The following is a 17,059-nucleotide window of genomic DNA, read 5'->3' on the forward strand; positions in this document are numbered from 1 at the left end:
GTTGTTACAGTTAGTGCTGCTGTGGCTTTAGGTGGCTTTGTGTTGTTTCAGGTTGCTGCATATAATGCAGAGGGGAAGAGTAACCCTAGTCCTATGTCTGAGTTCACCACAGCCCCAGACAGACCGAGCTGCCCCTGCAAACCCTCCATCAAGGGCAAACCACATCCCACCAGCTTCCGCATGACCTGGGGTGAGCTCAGCTTTGAAATTATAGCTGTACATGACTCTGTTAGGCTGTATGCTTTGTGTTTTGTTACGGTCTGGTTACACCCAATGTGCTTTCCCATAGATCCTCCAAAAGATAACGGTGGGTCAGATGTGACTGAGTATGTAGTGGAACTGTCGGAAGGTCTAAGTGGTACGTCCCAGAAAATGTTGTTCATAAAGTTTTTTAAATTCCTGATTGAAGCTTGAATTGTGATAGTCATACTATAATTGTATGTGCACATTTGTATTTTAGGGTCATCTTGGGAACAGGTGTACAGGGGCTCAGCAATGGAGTGTGTGTGTGATGGGCTGAAGCCAGGTTGGTCATACCAAGCTAGGGTCTACTGCCTCAGCGAGGGAGGCCAGAGCCCGGTAAAACTCCCATATGCATTCATACATTTTAATCAAACCAGTGTTCTCTCAGACACTGATGATTTTTACATGTACAGACTTAAACAGAATTTACAGTCTCACCTTATTAGCCCAACACATGCAATCCGAGTGTCATTTTCAGAAATCTTTTTTACTCGTAATATTCCTAACTGATTTCTCAGTTTTTGTCAATTAAAATTAAAATTTGTTATGTTGCTTATATCAGTTTCTCGCTTTCGTCTCCTAATCCCTGCAAAAATGGCATTGTCCATATATCTCAGGTCCTTTTTTTTTCCCCTCCATGTGTGGGGTTTGCCAGAACTGAGCAGTGAGTCATGCTGGTAGGCGTAGGTTTCCACAGCACTGAAAGTGAGCATGGCTTCAGATAGCTGTCACTGCTTCTGTCATATATACTGCTTTATCCCAAATAGCAGTTTTGTTCATGATTTGTTTCGTTCATGCATTCAGACATTCTCCATTCTGTTCTTTTTCATTCATGTACAAGAGTAAAATTCTTTGTAACAAAGAGCTACAAAACATTTAAAGGCAAACAAAATACAGAATTGTCTTATTTCTTTGTATTATTAGTATTGTCTTAAATTTAGTGTTGTATTTTTGCTATACTGTAATACTACAATAGCCTTTAGCAGAATAGAACCTTGTACTGTATGTGTAATCATATATGCCACACAGTGCAATCTTACTTTCTAATACATTCAGTTGAGTTCAATTAAATGATGCGCACTGATTTCAGTAGAAGAGATGACAATTCTTGTTGTACTCATTTAGCTATGTGAATATACTAGGAAACTGACCGATAGCTCCTACAGTGAATTATTGCACAATTTTTTGTTTAGTTGTGTTATGTTTTTGTGTATTTCAGATGTCTGAGACCCTACAGGTCCAAATGCCAGCTGTTCCTCCTGGCCCATGTCAACAGCCCAGAGTAGTTGGCAAGCCCAAAGCTAGAGAGATTCAGCTTCGCTGGGGTAAGCTGGCATTGTTCATTTTCCTTTGTCCCTCCTGTGTTTTGGGGGTGTAAAGATTCTTTAGGGAATCACTCAGACAACCGTAATCTCAAAGTTCACCATGACTAGTGAGTTGTAAAGTCGCCCCCCCCCTTTCCTTCAATAAACTGAATACACACATCTTTGTGTGTGTGTGTGTGTAAATATATGTGTGTAAATATATGTGTGTATGTGTGTCTCAGCTCCTCCACAGGTGGATGGTGGGAGTGTTGTGTGTAGTTACAGTGTGGAAGTGTTTGCCCCCCAGGCTGAGGAGGGCAAAGAGGTGTACCAGGGCCCTGAGCTCGACTGCACTGTGTGTGGTCTGCTGCCTGGCAGAACCTATGGTTTCCGCTTGAGAGCAGCCAACAAAGCTGGGGTAAGGAGTAGTTCCACACGATTAATCTAATTAGTCGTGAATCTAATCTATACTCGTTCAAATGTAGTCAAACATAGAATTTTGCTTCTTTGTTTTCCACTAATGCTTTTTTTAGTAAATATTTTTAGATCATTTGCTTTTTTTTCTTTCACTCCAATGTTAATTTGTCAACCTTAATTTTAATAGAAGAGGACATTGAAATTTCCTGCACACTTAATCTCATATGTACTGTGTGTGGGTTTGATTCACAGTATGGACCATCCTCAGAGCGCACTGAGGTGACTACAGGACCCGGAGCCCCTGAGGCTTGTCAGCCTCCTCATATTGTCTGCAAATCTCCCTCATGTGCTGTAGTCAGCTGGGAAGTAAGCTTACCCTCTTGACTATAATAAACCTTATCATGAAAATTACATTACTGCTGAGTATTTTTTAAGAACCCATAAGCTTTATTTGTTGTGTGCAAGGAAACATCCCAGGTGTTCAGGACTAATCTCATTGATTTAGCTAGCGGTTACACAAACGTTCTGTTGAAGTTGAAAATAGTGCCTTCCTGCTTTGCTCCAGGCTCCGCCCTGTAATGGAGCAGCAGTGACTGAATACCGGCTGGAGTGGGGGGCAGCGGAGGGCAGTATGCAAGTGTGCTACACCGGATCTGGGATGAGCCATGAGCTGAAGGGTTTGCTACCTGCCACCAACTATTTCTGCAGAGTGCAAGTAAGCAGGAGACATAGAGAGCTGTGGTACATCCTGAGATTCAAATTACGACTGGTCTTGCACAACAAAAGAAATTTTAGGGCTATTTTCCATGGTACCTAATGACTAGTTAATGCTGATGTCACTGTCATTATATTTGGAAGCAATTCTAAGCTAGCCAATATTCAGACTTCAGAAGCTCAAGTTTAAGCCATTTTTAAGTTTTAAGGCCAAATTGGTGCATAGGTTCTGAATTGTCCTTTAAGCTGTCTAAGCTGTGACTAAAACGTGACCCAGGATGTTCTTTTTAATGGCCTCATAGGAACGCAAGTCATGACTGCGTCACTGTTGGATGTTTACTGCCAGGCTCTGTATATTATTCTCTGGGGGAGTGATGACTCAGAATAGTGAACCATGGAAAAAATGCTGAATTATACTGAAATTTGTGCTGTCAGCCCCACCAGGTGGTTAGATAAGTTTACAGCATTCATTCATTCATTCATTCATTCATTCATTCATTCATTCATTTATTTATTGAAAATGTGTTTTTTTTTGTTTGTTTTGCTTTTTTTATTATTGTTTTTGTTAAGAGTTTTTTTTTCGTTATTCCTCGTCTCAGATAAATGAATCTCCCAGACCAAACTAAGTCCTAGAGACATGAAACTTGGTCAATAGGTAGTAGTCCCTCCTACTACTCATGTGCTTGACATGAGCCCAATTGGCCTAAAGGGGGCGCTATGGCACACTATAATGCATTTCGCTCTATAACTCCTTACCCAGATTTTTGACAGACAGTTTTTTCCTGATTCCTTGGGTCCAACAAAACAACTTTGTAATGTGGACCATTTAGCTCTGCCTACTTTGATTTTGAGCTAATTTGCATAATATGCAAAGCCTACTTCTGTGAACTAGTCCTACAGTTTTTATCCTATCCTCATGTTTTTGGTGTCAAAAAATTCAACATAGTCTGAACCTCAATAATTATCCAGCACATTTTAAATTTTGTAAACAATATGACTATCATATGCTAACTGTCATATTCTTAAGTAATTGAAAAATCTGTAGCTCGAGAATCCTTCACCCAAAAAATGTTGAACTTGACAGGCTTATTCCTAATAAGACTCTGAGGACGCCTATTTATATTTTTTTTTTTTTTTTTTTTTTTTTGTACGCAAAAGTCATTAGGGGGCGCTGTAAATGCTACATAGATGTTTCTCAGCATCTGTACATCCGATTAAGTTGAAACTTTGCAAGTACTATTCTATTACAAAGACTGTAAGTACATCTTTAAGGACACTTCGAAATATTGAAATTTATGGCCGCCACCGGCCATTTCAGCAGAACTTTGACAGGCTTACCATTGGCCAATCCTCATGATACTTGACAGCTGTCTCTAGCCCACCACCTTCTAACAACCTGTGAAGTTTCAAAATATTTGACCTCTGGGTGGCACTATTAATGAAAATCAAGTACATCTTGTACAGATTTTCATTTTTGGTCAAATAACTTTGATGACCTCATCAAAGTGATGAAAGTGCATATTTTTTTTCAATTGTTAATTGTTTGAAATTAGCACTTTTCAAACTAGTTAATGGAATTTGAAGCTAACTTCTCAAAAATGGTCTTGAAGTACTCTGTAGCCTCTCTAAGTAAATAATTATCCAGCATGTTTTCAGTTTTTTTGCTCATTGTGGTCTCCCTCCAGCACTTAATGTTTGCGGCCATGGCATTGCTAGCTTGAATTGCTATAGCTCATCAATGATTGCTCCGATCATCTCAAAATTGTATTGATATCTATAAATTGAGACTCTGATGTGACTTGCAAAATTTGATCCTGATTGGCCCATAGGGGGTGCTTTAACACTGAAAAACACCTAAAATCCATCCATCCATTATCTTCTGCTTCTCCGGGTTCGGGTCACGGGGGCAGCATCCTAAGTAATGAGGCCCAGACCTCCCTTTCCCCAGCCACTTCCACTAGTTCCCCAAGGGGGATTCCAAGGCGCTCCCAGGCCAGCTGGGCGATATAGTCACGCCAGCGTATGATACTGCAAAGTTTACAGATAATTAAGAGATGTGCTTTGATTCCGTTCAGTGATCTGAATAACTTTGTAATTACATATTATGTCATAAATTGGACTCTTCTGGTATTTTGAATTTTTCTTTTATAGACTACAGCATATTATACCAAGGTCAAAAGGTCAATCTGAATGAAAATCGGTGAACATCTTTGATGGAGGTCCCTGATCAATTTTCATAACATGTGGGAGACCTTTGGTCCAATTCTGACATACTTTCACTAAGGTCCTTTTTTCGCTTAAAGGTGCCCTTATGAGTGCATTGGGTCTCATGTCAAGCTTATCAAAGCCTTTTACATGGAGAAACAAAATACTTCGCAAATGCAACAAAGACAAAAAGTTTGCCATTACTCATGTATTGCTTCCAACCTTTGTATATCAGTAAATTGAAATGTAAAGATATATTAGGTTTATACCCCCCTGCTCATTGTTCATGACAAATGAAGGCCTTTTGATAAACTCAGACTTCTTTTCAGCCTCTCTGCCTTGAAGGCCCAAACTGTATTAGACCTTAATAGGCCTATTTGGCTCAAAGTGCATGAGAGCTTCTTATGCTTATGTGTTCTTGGACCTGCTCATTGTTGCTTGCAGCTGTATTTTTTGTTTGTTTTTGTTTTGTTTTGTTTTTTTTGTTGCAAAATGCAATGCAAAATGAGAATAAACTGTGTCTGGCCAAACTAATGATAAAAGTGAATGGAGGCTAGTTAGCATTATGAGAACTGGCTAACAGGTCCATATAGCTCTCATTGCAATGAGGGAAGTAATGTGAAATTTAACTCAAGTGCTCTTTTAACTGTTGTCACCAGTTGATTGTAAAGTATACAAAGACTGTTTTCTTTCACTCAGATAATGTCAATTATAGTTTACATGTTAATTCTCATCACATGGTCATTCATATATAGCTTCATACGTAACAGTAGTAATGCCTTAATTTCTATACTCACTTGTGACACTTTTTGTTACCTTCTTTTTAATTATAAAACATAGAAGTGAATGTAAAAGATAAGGGAAGTGGGTATTTGCAGGCATGTCTGTTAGCTTACGGATGTTAACATTGATTACTTACTGATTAATTACTGATTGCAATCTGGTATAGAATAAGACAGAATGTTTTGAAACTCTGTATTGTAAAATATATTGAATTCTAATACTTAACCATAGTTGCCACACAAGTCTTTGTGTCACATGAGCCCAGTCTGTGTATTCTTGTGCGTTTACTTGCTTTGTCTTACTGCAGGCGGGGAACGTAGCTGGTGTGGGGCCCTTCAGTGATGTAGTTCTGTGCCAGACACCATGCTCTGTGCCTGCGGCCGTCAGCAGTGTTCACGCTCTCCGTGAATCTGAGATGCAGGTGGAGGACAGAAGCTCTGACAGAGAAGAGGAGGAGGAGGAGGGTGAGGATGAGGGTGATGGGCCCTCTCCACTGCTCTACTCCCCATCCACCTGCCTGGGGCTGCGCTGGGAGGCGCCTTGTGATCATGGAGCAGAGATTACATCTTACCTGATCGACATTGGAGAGAGACAGCCAATTCTCACTGGCCCTGTAACCAAATACATTATACAGAACCTGCAGCCTGATACCAGCTACAGGTACAGACATGAGTTACAGTGCTAGGCTTATAGTTTGTGGCTCACTTCTGATCTGATTTTCTAGAATCTGTACACTGACACTAGCAGGGGATGTAGAACATTAGCTACTTTGTTACTCTAAGCAATTTACCATCTACAAAGGCATTAGTCCTGTCCTATGTTTGAATACATTGTGCTTGGTTGTTTTTTTTTTTTTTTTTTTTGGTGTTTTATTGGCCCAAGTTGAATGTACAAATTGTTTAAAACCTCTTTTTAGGATTAGGATTCAGGCTCTGAACAGCCTGGGTGCTGGTCCCTTTAGCCACACCTTTAAACTGAAGACCAAGCCCCTGCCCCCTCTGCCTCCACGCCTGGAGTGCACTGCATTCAGTCACCAGACCCTCAGGCTCAAGTGGGGTGAGGGTCCAGCCAAGAGCACCCCCACTGACTCCCTGCAGTACCATCTCCAAATGGAGGACAAGAATGGCAGGTGAGATCCTCCTTCACTCAGGACGAGCGTATGAGTTCCCCATCAGGTAGTGTCACAGGGTTGTTCTTAGGAGTTGAGAGTTACACAATTAATAACATTTATGATACGATTTATGCCCTGCATCAGCATGTTCAGGTCTGGGCATCTGACTTTTTTGTGTTTCAATATTAAGAAAAGCCAGAATATTGCAAAAAAGTAAAGAATGGTTTACAACTTCCAAAATAATTAATGTCTTCTTCGCTTCTTAAACACACAAATGTGGTATTTTTTTGTAGGTTTAGAATCCACATCAGTTTGACAGAATTTCTCTGCATACTAATTTAAACCATGAAAAAATATCTGGTAAATAGTAAATTGTTAAATCTTTTTTTTTTTTTTTAAATGTGTATTATTATTGTGCCCTCTACCTACTAAAAAGGCATGAGTTTTTCTAAACCTCAACTTTTAAGTTTTTAAATTAAAATATGAGAATTTACACATGTATACAAAACGAAGTGAAACAAAAATAAGCTCCCATAGGCTCAACATAAATAATCAGAAAATAAGCTGGCAAGACTTTCAGTTCGCCCATTACGTATTAAACCCTAAACTGAACAGCAGTTGATAAATGTTGAGCAGTGCTAAGAGAGAACAGTAGCCCTGTTTATACTATCTAATAGCTCAGATATACCGCAGAACAAGTTAGATTCTGTCTTTCTGCCTTTTCAACAGCAATCACTCATCTTCACTTGCTTATTTTAAAGCCTTTATCTTCTTCCTCTCATCGGGTAATGTTTGCCTCTAGTGCCAATTAAGACAGTATAGTGGAGCATAGGGTTGCTCCCAAAAGTACAAGTCTTTGTCCTTTTCTGTCCACTTCTCATTAACGTGTGTCAGGAAAGCATTTTACTGGAATCAAACTTGTGCTGTGGTTTGTGAAGCTTTTAGCATACTAAGCTATCCAGATTTAACCAGTTAAATAAAACATATTTTTGAGTGTAGCTCAAGTTACTTAAATGTCAGAATAACCAACATCAATTACAAGTTACAACTTGATTGCTGGCAATAGCAAAACCTGAGTGTTTCTCCTTGACTTTCTCTTGTTTGGCTCTCTCTTTCTCTGTCTTTCTCTCTCTCTTTCTCTCTTTCTCTCTCTCGCTGTCTTTCTCTTTCTCAATCTTTATAGGTTTGTATCCTTGTATAAAGGACCTTGCCACACTCACAAAGTCCAGAGGCTAAATGAGTCTACCTCGTACACGTTTCGCATCCAGGCCTTTAATGAGGCGGGCGAAGGGCCCTTCTCCTCTGTTTACACCTTCACTACCCCCCGTTCACCCCCAGCTCCACTCAAAGGTATAGCTATTAGCTTTATCATCTTTTCACCTGGGAAACCAATACTGGATCTAGTGTATTTTGCCATCCACTGTATGTGTGAAACGCATATTCAGAATTCATTTTTCTCTTTGTGTCTCTGCATTTTTCTCTATATTTTTCTAGCACCTCGTGTGGAACGACTGGATGAGTCCTGTGAGATCAGTTGGGAAGCCCTGCCACCAATGAAGGGAGATCCAGTTATTTACTGCCTGCAGTGCATGCAGGGAAATTCTGAGTTCAAACAGGTACAAGACTGATTTAGTGTCTGTTAGAATTCTGCTTATTCTTTGGCCCTTTGATGTTGAAACATCTCCCATTTAGATATGTATTTATTTATTTATTTATTTACTTACTTACTTACTTATTATTTATTTCTTTCTTTCTTTATAAAAGATCTACAAGGGCTCAGCCACTGTATTCCAGCTGGCCAACCTGAGCTCATCTGCCGAGTACCGCTTCCGCGTCTGTGCCATCCGCCAGTGCCAGGATGCCCCAGAGATCATCGGGCCGTACAGCTCCACCATCACTCTCCTGCCCCCTCGCATCGAAACCCCGGCCTCCTCCAGCTCAATGGGGCCCAAAACGGCTGAGGCCTTGCGGCCCAGACGCAGCCTGACGGACGAACAGTTCTCTTTTCTCATTATTGCCCTTCTGGCCGTCACGTCTATCCTGATCGCTGTCGCTATCCAATACTTTGTCATCGAGTGAGCCTGCAAAGGCGGGTATCCTGTTGTTTTCAGTTAGATTTTTCTGTTTGTTTCAGTTTCCGTTATATTTCTTTTTTGGCACCAGCGTGGGTTGAGGGAGCCGTGTCGAAGGGAAAGGATGAGAAAAGGAAGCCGAGGCTATAGGTTTAACTTTGCCGACTCATCTTTCTGACTCTCTTCTCTTTTTCTCAGCTGTCGATCCCTTCTTTGTCTCTGCAGTGCTGTCAGAAAGAACAGTAATTCCTCATGTTAGCTATGAGGTGATCATTGAAGGATTAAGAATAAAGCTTACTGCCTGTCACATACTCCTTTTACCTTTCATTTCTGTGTAGCTGGAGATTTTATTATTTATATTTTCAGTTTTGATTATAATTTGTCCAGTATGTGACACACTATCTGTGTTCCAAAGCTAGCTTCATGGTGGCAGTGTTCACTGGTTTGCTGGTTTGGGCCTGGGACTCAGAGGGCCAGTGAATACGGTTGGGGAGAGGCATCATCCCACGAGCACATGGGAGGTGGCCGAAGGGCCACGAGAAGCCTTGAAGCCCCAAAGGGACCGAGCTTTCCCTGGGAGATTTATTCTTTGACAAAGAGGAGGTGGGACATGAACACGCTTGTTCACATTATAGAACATTCATTTAGCACTTTCGTCAAACCTTTTTTGATGTGCAGAATGTGTAAGGATGCAAAAATGACTAGAGAAATGGTAGTATATTTTTGTACAGTATGATGCAAGGACCTGTTCATTTGAAGTATGGATTGGTACAGGGTTAGGACATTGATGACTGTTGGGGGTGGGGGGTGCAAAAAAAAAACAAAAAAAAACAGAAACCTAACACAAGTTTAAAGTTATTTTTACTATCATGTAAGTATACTGTAGCTTGATTTTACAATCATACAGCTGCTTTGCTCCAAAATATTGTTCAGCACAAAAAAATGTATGCTTATCGGAATATTTCCTTGAGTCGTTATTTTTGCACCTTAGTCTGAAGAGGGGAAAAAAAGAAAACAAATACCGAATGCGTCTTGTGATACGTTTTATGGAACACATTCTCTGATTGTGCAAGCCCTTCTTGTGTTTTGGATGTTAAATTGTAGTACCACAAAATTTGGTATTGAAAGCGTTTTGTTTCAAGATGATTTCAGATCGTGATGCGAATCAACCATTTGTTCTGCCTAGTATTTTCTTTTCTTTTTTTTTAGGTTTAGAAACACAAATTATATTGTGTTTACCTTTAGCAATATTCATTTTCGGTGTCTAGAATATTTGCATAATCTTGAATACTGAATATATAATGAAATATTCATTTTTGTTATTTTGAATTTTTGTTCAAATCATGTATTTGAAGTTTATTTTTTTATTTAAGTAAAGCATCAGAGTTAACCATCTCCAGAGAAACTTAAGAAAAAAAAATCAAACTAAAAGCAAAAAGCTGTAATACAATGTGTTGATTCTACATGTACTTCCTGTGAAATCAAATTTTTTTGCCTTTTTCTGTGTTAAGTTGTTGTGACTGATTTGCCGACGCTGCGTGGAGGCAGTGTAACAATCTGGCCGTGGGGTCTAATGTTGTGTTGAATATGGCAACAGTGCTGTTGCAGCTGTCAAGATCTACAGGTACCTTGCAAGACGTCTTGGAGGAATTCTATGATTTGGTCTATTAGTCTGCAGATGTCTTCTGTTAGTCACTGAAGGGAAAAAAAAAATCTAAATTCCTATTTTTGATAGTGATAAACTGTAATTGCAAAGTGTGCCATTTTAACATCTCCCCCACCATGGTAGGCTTCTACATTTGGTCCATGGGAGAAGAAAGAAAAACTATAAAAAAATAAATAAAATATGCACAAAAACGAGACCATGTAATTTTAATGTTTGCAGTTACCTCATAAACCGTACATTCCAAAATGAAAAATTTGTTATACTATACATACATATCATTTTAAAATGTTCGTTATGAGATCAGAAATGTATAATCATAAATATGTATCTAAAGTGTATCTGTAAAGATCAGAAAGATCCATGTACAATAAAAAAAATTTATAATTCTTAAATGTCTTTTTATGAGTTCTTCGCCACTTCACCATAGAGCTCATTCTGAAGTCTCAGTTTGGACATGTGAGCTGCCACATGCTGAAACTGGGCAGATATTTGAAAGTGTAGTGTCCAGGAAAGCTGGATAAAAGTTTAAATCTGTATACCTATTTATATTCTAGCTTCTTAAGCATGTGCAGATTTACAGATTTGGTGGATTATGTTTGCAAATGGACAAAAGCAATCCAGGGTCTCTTATAACTATATCCTACCAAGAAATGCGTCATTGATGAGAAATCGGAACAAAATAGATAAATAATCTTGTTAAATGTAAAAAAAAAAAAGTTAATGTAGAAGAGTTCTATCTTGAATACCATTGTTTTTTGCTGTAAAGCTGTAATAGACTTGCTTGTTTTTGCGAGCTCTGTCCACTGATTCCGCTGGCGCAGGCTCCCTGTTGTAAACAGCAGGCTGCACAGCGCTGGGTAATGACTGCTCTGTTAAGATCTTTTCCGGTGTTTTGGCCCTGCAGGCGGTGTCCTTGTAAAACCTTTATCTTCTCCTACCATACAGTCTTAGTTCTGTTAGTGCGCAGAATCATTTGGGGCAGAGCTTTTTACTGATTTTTTGAGCTAAGCTTGTCAGTCAAGTTTCTAGTATGATTGTCAGTGATGAGTTACTTGAGTCCGCACTAAATGGAGTTGAAGGTAGCTCGATATCTGATTTAAGCAGGGAAGATTTTCTGCAGTATGGCGTCTCAAAGCCGCAAGAGATGTGACTTTTTTTTTTTTTTCTGTGATTGGCCACATTTGTTTCAAATCAGCTGTCTGGTCATGCAGCTCAGTCCACTCTTCATTCCGTGCGCAACGATTCGTGATGTCAGAATGTGCTAGAAGAAAATGATCCCACTGCCTGTCCCTCTTGAGTCAACCTACGCATGCCTGCGTCGTTACTATGACAACCAATTGTGATATGTGAGCAAATGCACCCACGGTCTGACCATACAAATCAGATTTGTCACCTATAACTTGCAGCGTAGAGCTTTCAACAAAAAAACTGGATTTGCTGTGTGGGGGGGCAAAAAAAAGCTTCGTTTTTGTAATAGCAACAGAATAACGTGAAGCAACTTTGCACCAGTGAATCCCCCCCCCCCCCCTCTCTCTCTCTCTCTCTCTCTCTCTCTCTCTCTCTCTCTCTCTCTCTCTCTCTCTCTCTCTCTCTCTCTCTCTCTCTCTAAAGCACCATTATTTTGTCTCCTACTTCTTTTAACTTGTGTGCTTATACATTAGTTTTCAGTGTATCTTTCCCTTATGAAGGTTTTTGCTTTCATATTTGCAACCCAAACATGTATAAATAGTGCAGCAGCTGCATATTATATTACATATTACATATCAAGTGATTTCTGGGCTTTTATTAGAGGCTAGCACTATTACATTGTATAGCAGTTTACATTATTAGCATGCAGGCTGTTCTCTATGCCTGTCTATGAAGCAGACTAATGCTGCAATTTTATTCTCATTTTTGGATATTGCTGATCTTACAGATTATTGAAGTGTAGTTGCTGATTAGAGAAATTGACTGCTGTAATTTAAGATTCCCATAAAAGGCTATTTCTGCAGTTATGGGTCCTTTAGGGTGTCTCGTTTTTTTTTTTTTGTTTTTGTTTTTTTTAGGCTCAAAGGATCATACAGTACAAATAATTAACTAATTCAAAATCATATATAATTTAAAAAATATGTAATCAGAGTTGAATTTGCCTTTATAACACTAAACATTTTGCTGTTGTCAGAAGAAAACCTTGCATGTCCAAAATATGGTAACTTTACTAGAGTAAAAAAAACAAAAAAAAAAACATACTTTAATGCAAGTCATAAGAACGAGACTTTTTCCAAGTCATTTGGGCCTGTTTCTTTGGATCCACTCATCATGAAATTTACACACAATGTAAAGAGCAACAGGTGTTTTCAAATTATGTCAAAAAACGACAAAAACGGAATTACACTGGACATTCAGTTCTGATGGTGGGGATAACCTCAGCCGCCAGAGTCCTATTAAATCACATGTCCAACACTCCAAGAGTGGAAAATCCTAATGAGTGAGACCACATCCTATGAGGTTATGTTAGCTAAGGGGCAAAGGGCCTGTGGAACTGTGAATTTGGGATTATTTCATGCATCATCTCACTTCTGACTAACAGCATGATTATGAGACAAGAACTAAGATGTTTGTATACCTTATTATTTCACTTTATTATTACTGAATTATTGGTATTTGTGCAATTTGCATGTGTATATGTACTAAGCCCTAAATCAATGTCTTTTTGATGTGACTGGCCTCCCTTCCTCTCTTTTCTATATGATGTACCATACAAGCTTTTGTTTACTGTGTTTAAATAAAAATTTGAATTACAAAATAAATTAAATAAATAAAAACGGAATTACGCGGTTTTGTTCAGGCGGCAGTGATTTGTTAAGCGTGAATGGAGATAGCAGGGCCTATAAAACTAGTATATCGCTGCTGACTGAACAAAACCTTGTATATCCAATTTTGTTGTTTTTCAGTGACTCATGGTGAATGGATCAAAAGAAATGGCCCAAAATGAATTGGCAAAAAATTCTGGTTCCATTGACTTACATTAAATGTAAAGTAGGTTTCTTCATTCTCCTGTACAAGGTTTTGATCTGACAGCAGCGATATTTGAATTAATATGAACATGAAATTGCTTTAAATAATGTATAGTACTTACCAACCATAAGGACATGGTGAAAATACAGAATATGAAAGGATGCTAGATTGGTTCCAACACGTATGCTTTACATACATATATAGCTGTAGCATTTATTTTGTACACGATGGGTGATTGTTCTGTCTGAAATGACAGATGGGAAAAGTCTACAGCTAATTACTACCAGGGAAACTCTTCAATCAGTTCTTTCAGTTCCCCTGCACAAATCCTCAGCTCCTTGATCTCATTAATGTTCTCCCACTCTCACTATTTCATTGAGATGTATGTACCCCCCCCCCCCCCCCCAACTCCGCCCACATAAAAATAGCAGTCACCTACTCTAGGGACAGTGTCCTACTGTGGGACTCTAGACTTCAGCTCTGTATTCTGTTCTGCAGCTAAGATGAGCTACAGAGGATTTCCTATGTGGATTTTCTGTGGTGCTAAATGAATAGTTTTCTGACAGCATTCTCTTCTCTCTGATAAGCATTCTGTCTCTCATTCACCTACTCGCTCTCCTGATTAATACCTATGGGTCTGCAACGATGTAAGTGGTAACATCATATTATACAGTGTTTCTAGGCCATGAAGACCACCAAGTCATCTTCCTGACCTCATTGGGGTCAGTAATATATGGAACTACATCTGCTGGGTCTTTGGTGTAAGGCAGTTCACACTGTAGACTCAGGACTGTTCAACACAACCGTCTGGATTCCACTGGTCCATCCTCGTTCTGTCAGCTCCCACATTGTCTTACCATGATCAGTACTTTTTAAGTAAAGGTTCCTTTTCTGTTTTGTATAATCTAGCAGACTAGCAGACAAAAAAAATGTTTTGACCAAATTGCAACAAAATCAAAGCAAGTTAGTAAGATTACTTGTTTAGATATCGTAAATAACTATTATTTTGTATAAATATTATCCATCCATTTTCTAAGCCGCTTCTCCGTTAGGGTCGCGGGGGGATGCTAGAGCCTATCCCAGCAGCCTTCGGGCGGAAGGCAGGATACACCCTGGACAGGTCGCCAGTCCATCGCAGGGCAGACAGACAGACACAGACAGTCACTCACACACCTAGGGGCAATTTAGCACGTCCAATTGGCCTGACTGCATGTCTTTGGACTGTGGGAGGAAACCGGAGAACCCGGAGGAAACCCACGCAGACACGGGGAGAACATGCAAACTCCACACAGAGAGGACCCTGGCCGCCCGGTCGGGGAATCGAACCCAGGCCCTCCTCGCTGTGAGGCGATAGCACTACCCACCATGCCACCGTGCCGCCCTGTATAAATATTAATGAACGGTTATTATGTTGCTCTCTTGCTTCTTTGTGTCTGTGAGAATCCTTATTATCCAGCGCTTCCAGAACATGAAGACCACTATGACATTCTACATGGCTCTCTAGATCAGGTCATGAGTATCTTCTTGAAGCTCTACAGTGTAAGGTGCTACATCCGCTGGGTCTTTTGCAAGAGATGGTCAATACAACCATCAGAACGTCCACTGTCACTGTTCCTGTGCAGTTCCATCAGGCACGAGCTGTGCAAGATCTTTAATAAGCTACATGGACCCAGTACAGCAACCAGACAGAGGTTGTTACTATGGGTTAGTAACAGCACTGGAGGTTTGTCGGTGTGGTTGCTTCACTAAAAGAAGATCAAATCTTCAGAGCAAGAGAGGAAAATGAAAGGTAATCCTGCTTCAGAAATCCATTTGCGTTCATAAATGAGCTGTAACTTTGAACATTTCTATAAATTTTAACATAGCTATGAGTTTGTTGGCTCCAAGACTCTATTGCCATAATACCTCCGTTTTAATGAAAGCTGCCACACTCTTGCTTTCTATAATCTCGCAGACAAAAATAGGAAATTGATGTCTGAAACACTTTCTAACACAGTAATGACAAGCTAAGCATAATTAGAGAAAATCAGGAAGTTTTTGGAGAAACAGTACTTTTAATTGTATATTAATTAATATGTAGTTATAAAATATTACCTGTATTTGCTCTGAAATGGCAAGTAGAAGAAGCACACTACAACACTAAACAACTCAAATGTGCTGTCTTACATAATCCTCCATCGTCTATGTTAATTTTCTTACCTCTTACCGCATTTGCAACTACAAATATAATAGAAAGGAAATGAATATTCCTCATTAAATGCTTTTGTACATTATAATTTTTTTACATCACTCTACTGCTGGCACAAGTGCACTCTTAATTAAAACAACCCCCTTACCGACAGGAGTAAGGAAAAAAAACAACTGCGAGATATTAATGTCGCTTTGTTATTCCAAATGTTTAATTGTTCTGGGATCTTGGGTACATATGGCGTATCCCACACTTCCTCTGGAGGCTCGTCGACTTGACAAGTAGCTACAGATTGAGTTTCTAAAACCCTGGTGACAGCCCAAAAGCCTTACTGCTGCTGTTTGTGTCTGTGAATGTTTAATCAGTGTTGTCTTATCATAGTCTTAACGTTGCTCATTAGACTCACAGAGCACAGTGGATCTTAGATTGGGTTGCAAGGATTAATCAGATTTTGATGAGGGTCTCCATGCTCCTGTTTTGTGTAATCTAGCAGAGCAGGGAAGGAAACGGAAATCTCTAAACCATTGTCTGACTTAGAAATGACAAAAGTGCAGTGAAATTAGAGGAAATCAGCAGGATTTCTCACTTTATTTAGATATCATAAGGTCATCATAAGGTCATAGAGGTCATTTTGTTTTGGCTCAAAATTTTTAGTTTGGCTGTTTGGGTTCCCTAATGATAAGAAACATATATCCATACATTTAACTAGAAAACTTCCAGCTTTAATGCTTTCCGATTCAATTTCCCTATGAAGAAATAAATGACTATTCAAAGAGCCAGTAGATGGCTTAGGTCTGTACATTTCTTTCCCATATTTGAATGTGTTTGTGACATCACAAAAACATGAATGCAGAACAGACTGTTGTTCCATCATAATTCCATTTCTCATCTATCGATTTTCCAGGAACTGCTATAAAGAGTCCAGAATTCTGGTTAGAGTGTCTTGGGCCGTATACACGTCTCTGCATGAACCCTTTCTACTCTACATTAGTAGCTCATTAGCACTCAGCACGTCACAGCCTGGATATCACTGTGGCCTCCATTGGCCTCTTCTGCCTCATTACCTCCATTAAACCCATCCACTATCCCATCCTGTAAATTCCACATTGCACCTGTTCCTGATGTATCTGCTCCACAGATACCTTTGCTGCAGTTCAGTGAATGAGAGGGGAAGAGATTTACAGGAGATCTGTTTAATGGTTTAATGAAGACTCGATAAGTAGAAGCCTGAGGGACATGAAGCATCCTAGCCTGGAATTACAGCGATGTGGGCTTTTCAAATGAATGAATGAGAAATTACGATGAGCCATATAGCCCAAAAATAGACCATTCAAGCATTGGCTTAAGAAAGAGATGTGG

At 39.5% G+C, this 17,059-nt stretch overlaps 1 protein-coding gene across 3 annotated transcripts in view; it reads left to right on the forward strand.

Annotated features, from left to right (window-relative positions):
* The window catches only part of fndc3a (fibronectin type III domain containing 3A), a 71,888-nt gene extending 60,981 nt beyond the window's left edge, over positions 1-10,907 (forward strand). For 2 of the 3 annotated variants that reach the window (XM_017696799.2, XM_037546650.1), the window contains 12 exons: positions 52-190; positions 290-358; positions 461-579; positions 1,463-1,568; positions 1,790-1,965; positions 2,217-2,330; positions 2,530-2,679; positions 5,974-6,326; positions 6,583-6,795; positions 7,961-8,127; positions 8,272-8,393; positions 8,542-10,907. In XM_017696799.2, coding sequence (XP_017552288.2) covers positions 52-190; positions 290-358; positions 461-579; positions 1,463-1,568; positions 1,790-1,965; positions 2,217-2,330; positions 2,530-2,679; positions 5,974-6,326; positions 6,583-6,795; positions 7,961-8,127; positions 8,272-8,393; positions 8,542-8,856 — 2,043 coding nt within the window. In that variant the 3' untranslated portion in view covers positions 8,857-10,907. The remainder of the gene's footprint in view (positions 1-51; positions 191-289; positions 359-460; positions 580-1,462; positions 1,569-1,789; positions 1,966-2,216; positions 2,331-2,529; positions 2,680-5,973; positions 6,327-6,582; positions 6,796-7,960; positions 8,128-8,271; positions 8,394-8,541) is intronic. The other variant, XM_017696800.2, reaches the window with a different exon arrangement.
* Positions 10,908-17,059: the final 6,152 nt, after the last annotated feature.

This window comes from Pygocentrus nattereri, chromosome 17 (genome assembly GCF_015220715.1).
Source record: "Pygocentrus nattereri isolate fPygNat1 chromosome 17, fPygNat1.pri, whole genome shotgun sequence".
In the NCBI taxonomy this organism is placed as follows: Eukaryota; Metazoa; Chordata; class Actinopteri; order Characiformes; family Serrasalmidae; genus Pygocentrus; species Pygocentrus nattereri.